Source organism: Micromys minutus (genome assembly GCF_963924665.1).
Source record: "Micromys minutus genome assembly, chromosome: 9".
NCBI lineage: Eukaryota > Metazoa > Chordata > Mammalia > Rodentia > Muridae > Micromys > Micromys minutus.
In genome coordinates this window covers 39,536,156-39,539,736 of record NC_137978.1, presented here as the reverse complement: position 1 = coordinate 39,539,736, position 3,581 = coordinate 39,536,156, and the positions used below count along the sequence as shown (strand labels likewise).

Below are 3,581 nucleotides of genomic sequence, written 5' to 3'. Positions count from 1 at the left end.
GCTAGACTGTTGTACCTGGGCCAGGTGCCCAACTGTTGACCAAACAGGCAGGCAGTCCTGATACTGATAGGAGAAGAAGGCTGGTGTTTCCCTTTCTTTCTGAGCCCAGAACTTCAGTAGAGGGGGGACAGGGGAATCTCACCGCTTCCTGCAAAACAAGCCCAGCCCTAGCAGTAAAGAGAACAGGACACAGCCCTGGGGTACATGTTTATGTGAGTAATAAAATATTTACTATAACATAAATATAAAGGGAACTTCCCAGTCTACATTATTATTTTTTTGCAATAAAGATACAAAGAGAATGGACCAAAACATTGTTCTGAAAATGAAAATAAAAAAAAAGAAAAAAAAATTAAGCTGAAACCTTAACAAACAGATGAAGAAATAGTGAAGGGGGAAGCTCCAAACACATCCAGAAAATAAATAGAGATGGGTCACAAATTAGGAAACCATATTAAAATAGCTTTTTCGGTTTAGTCGGGCATACAAAACCCTTTAGGATGGGAAGGGAGAACAACCCAGAAAACAAAAAAAATAAAATAAAAACCAAGCACAAAGTGTTTCTTCCCCCCTGCCAGTGTGTACATATCTCACATATTTACACGGTTCCCACCTCACCCCAAATCGGGAGAATTTCTCCCCAGGGTTCCCCCAGGACCCCGCATCCGCGGGGGGCTGGAAAGAGAGCAGGGGAAGCAGTAGGGAAACAGGCGAAAGGTTCTTGGGGGAACGGTTTATTTCTACAGCTAGTTAAAAAATAGTTCCAACTTTTCCAAGTTTCGTTCTTTAAGGCCAGGAGAGGCAGGGCTCGGCGGGAAAGCAGCGGCCCGCGGTGCGTGCTCGGTCTTTCGGGTGGAGATGCCCCTACCCACCCGGGTGTGCGTGGGAGCACAGACCCTCTCTGCTAGGCCAGGAACCGAGCCGAGGGCTCTGGTAAAACGAAACGAAAAAATGAACACTCAAAAAATTTGTTAGTTTTTTTGTTTTGTTTTTGTTTTGCGTTCTTGAAGGAGGAGAGGGGAAGAGAAAGGGAAAATAAATTAGGCTAGATTAAAGCTTTGGCTATTTCCTGCTTTTATACACAGATGCGGCTCTCGCGGCCTCCCCTCTGGGGCCCCGATAAATACAGTATACAGCGATTTAAATTAAGGGCGCGGGCGGAGTTTGAAGGACCCCAGGAGCCGAGAGGCTCCACGAATAAATAAAAACCGTAAAAAACCAAGCCCGGAGAAAAAGTGAGGGGGTGGGGCGCGTTCAGGTGCGAGAGAAGAGGCGCGTAAAGAATAAAGTGACAGCCCCCCACCCGTGACCTGCAGGCTACGGGGAGTCTGCGCCCGGGAGAGCTGCTGGGGTCTCTCATCTCTTCGTCCATTCTCCCGGGGAATCCCTAACCCGCACCGCGTTACCTTTCGCTGTGGGGAGGCCGCTGCCGGGATCCGGCCCCGAACAGCCCGGGGGCAAGGGCAGGGGTCGTCGAGGGGATGGGGATAGGGAGCAGGCAGTGGGCACAGGGCGCCCATAGTGAGTTGGCGCATTCTGGATCTTCGCTGCTCTCCCGGGACTCGGGCGACACAGCCTCTCGGCCGCCTTTCGCCGCTCGCCAGAAAAGAGGGGTCAGTCCCGGGTGTTTGGTTTTGTTTAAAAGTTTCTGGGCTTTTTTTTTTTTTCTTTTTTCTTTTTGTAAAATCCAAAGCAACCGAATAAACAACAAAAAGAGTCCAGGCCGCGCGCGTCCAATGCGCGCCGGAGGCACCGCTGCCCGGGCGGGGAACCCAGTCCGCAGGGTCACTGCACGGAGCCGGGTAGTGTGTGGTGATGGTGGTGGTGCAGCGCGGCCGGCGGGGGTGGCGGGGGCGCAGAGGGTGGCGACGCGCCGCCCCCGCCAGGCCCCAGCTCCCCAGGCGCATAAACGTCGTCCATGGGCGGGTGGCCCGCGCCGGCCGCGGGGGTCATGCGCTTCTCCTTCTGCCGCCGGTTGCAGAACCAGACACGCACCACCTCCTTCTCCAGTTGCAGGCTGTCGGCCAGGCCGGTGATCTCGTGAGCAGACGGCTTGGGACACTTGAGAAAGTGGCTCTCGAGCGCGCCTTTGACACCCACCTCAATGGACGTGCGCTTCTTGCGCTTGCGGCCCTGCGCCGCGATCTTGTCCAGGTTGGTGGGGCTGCCGCTGGACGAGTCGGTCTCCTCCAGCCACTTGTTGAGCAGCGGCTTGAGCTTGCACATGTTCTTGAAGCTCAGCTGCAGGGCCTCGAAGCGGCAGATGGTGGTCTGCGAGAACACATTACCGTAGAGGGTGCCCAGCGCCAGCCCCACGTCGGCCTGGGTGAAGCCCAGCTTGATACGTCGTTGCTTGAACTGCTTGGCGAACTGCTCCAGGTCGTCGGAACTGGGCGCATCCTCGTCCGAGTGCTCGCCCACCGACGAGCCACCACCGCCCGCGCCCGGGTGCAGGTGCGCCGCCGCCGCGTGCAGGCCGCCCGCGTGTGCATGTCCGTGTGCGTGTCCGTGTGCGCCCAGGTGCGGTGGTGGCGACGGCTCCAGCTGTGCCTCGTGGCCGTCCTCGTGCAGCGCGTGGTGCAGGCCGGGTCCCGCGCCGCCGCCTCCGGCCGCCAGCATCCCGGCCAGGCCGCCGCCGCCGCCACCGGGGTAGGCCGCCTGAGCATACAGCCCGAGCGGCTGGGGCTGGTGACCCCCACCGGCACCGGGCGACGGCGACATGGCGGGGCCCAAGTGGTGCGCTGTGCCGCCTTGTGCCCATGCCGCGCCCGCGTGGGCCGCTCCTTGGTGCACCAAGCGGGCGTGGAAACCTCCGCCACCGCCGCCGTCGTCAGCTCGGCCGGTACCGCCACCGCCTGCCTTGCCGTGTTCCAGGTGCGGGCCGCCCGCCCAGTCGCCGCCGCCGCCTCCTCCCGTGGGTAGCCATTGAGGGTGCGCTAGGCCCACGGGGTGGCCCGCGCCCGCGCCCAGCCACTCGTGGTGCATCAGCTTCTGCACTTCGCGGTACGCGGCCCCCGCGTGCAGTCGCTCGGCCGCCGCCGCCGCTGCCGCCGCCGCGGCGGCATCGGGATGCATGAGCGGCCCGGTGCCCCCGGCTCCGCCGCCGGGGCCCCGCGGCAGATACTGCGCGGTGGTGGCCATGCCGCCCCGCGCCTTGCGCCGCGCCGCCGCCGCCGCCGCCTCGCTCCGTCTGCGGGCCCCGCCGCCGCGCTCCGCCGGCTTAAAGCCGGGACCCGCTGGGCGCTCCGGAGCCCCACCCCGCCCGCCGCCCATTGGCTGCCCGCGGAGCCGCCTCCCGCCTCTCGGCCCCGGCCTCCGCCCCCCCGTGCCCGCCCGCCGCCAGGGCCTGCAACCCAAAGCTCGCTATTGGGTCTTGCTCTCGGGGTCCCGCGCGCCGGCAGTGCTGATTGGCCGCTGGGGCTTCATTCATGACCCCCCCCAAGCACCGCCCGCGTACACATTCACGCCCCGGGGGCGCGGCCGCCACGTGGGGAGTGGCGCGGGGGTGGCACTGGGACCGCACCCCCTCCGGTCCCGGCTGCGTGGGCCCCGCTCTCACCGCAGCGCGGGAGACTCGGAGC

At 62.4% G+C, this 3,581-nt stretch overlaps 1 protein-coding gene across 1 annotated transcript; it reads right to left on the bottom strand.

Moving 5' to 3' along the window:
• Positions 1 to 1,785: 1,785 nt before the first annotated feature.
• On the bottom strand, positions 1,786 to 3,141 carry POU3F1 (POU class 3 homeobox 1; the record flags this gene model as incomplete). Its single annotated transcript, XM_080921449.1, has 1 exon — positions 1,786 to 3,141. One exon carries the CDS (start codon positions 3,139 to 3,141, stop codon positions 1,786 to 1,788), a length of 1,356 nt encoding a protein of 451 aa, XP_080777575.1.
• Positions 3,142 to 3,581: the final 440 nt, after the last annotated feature.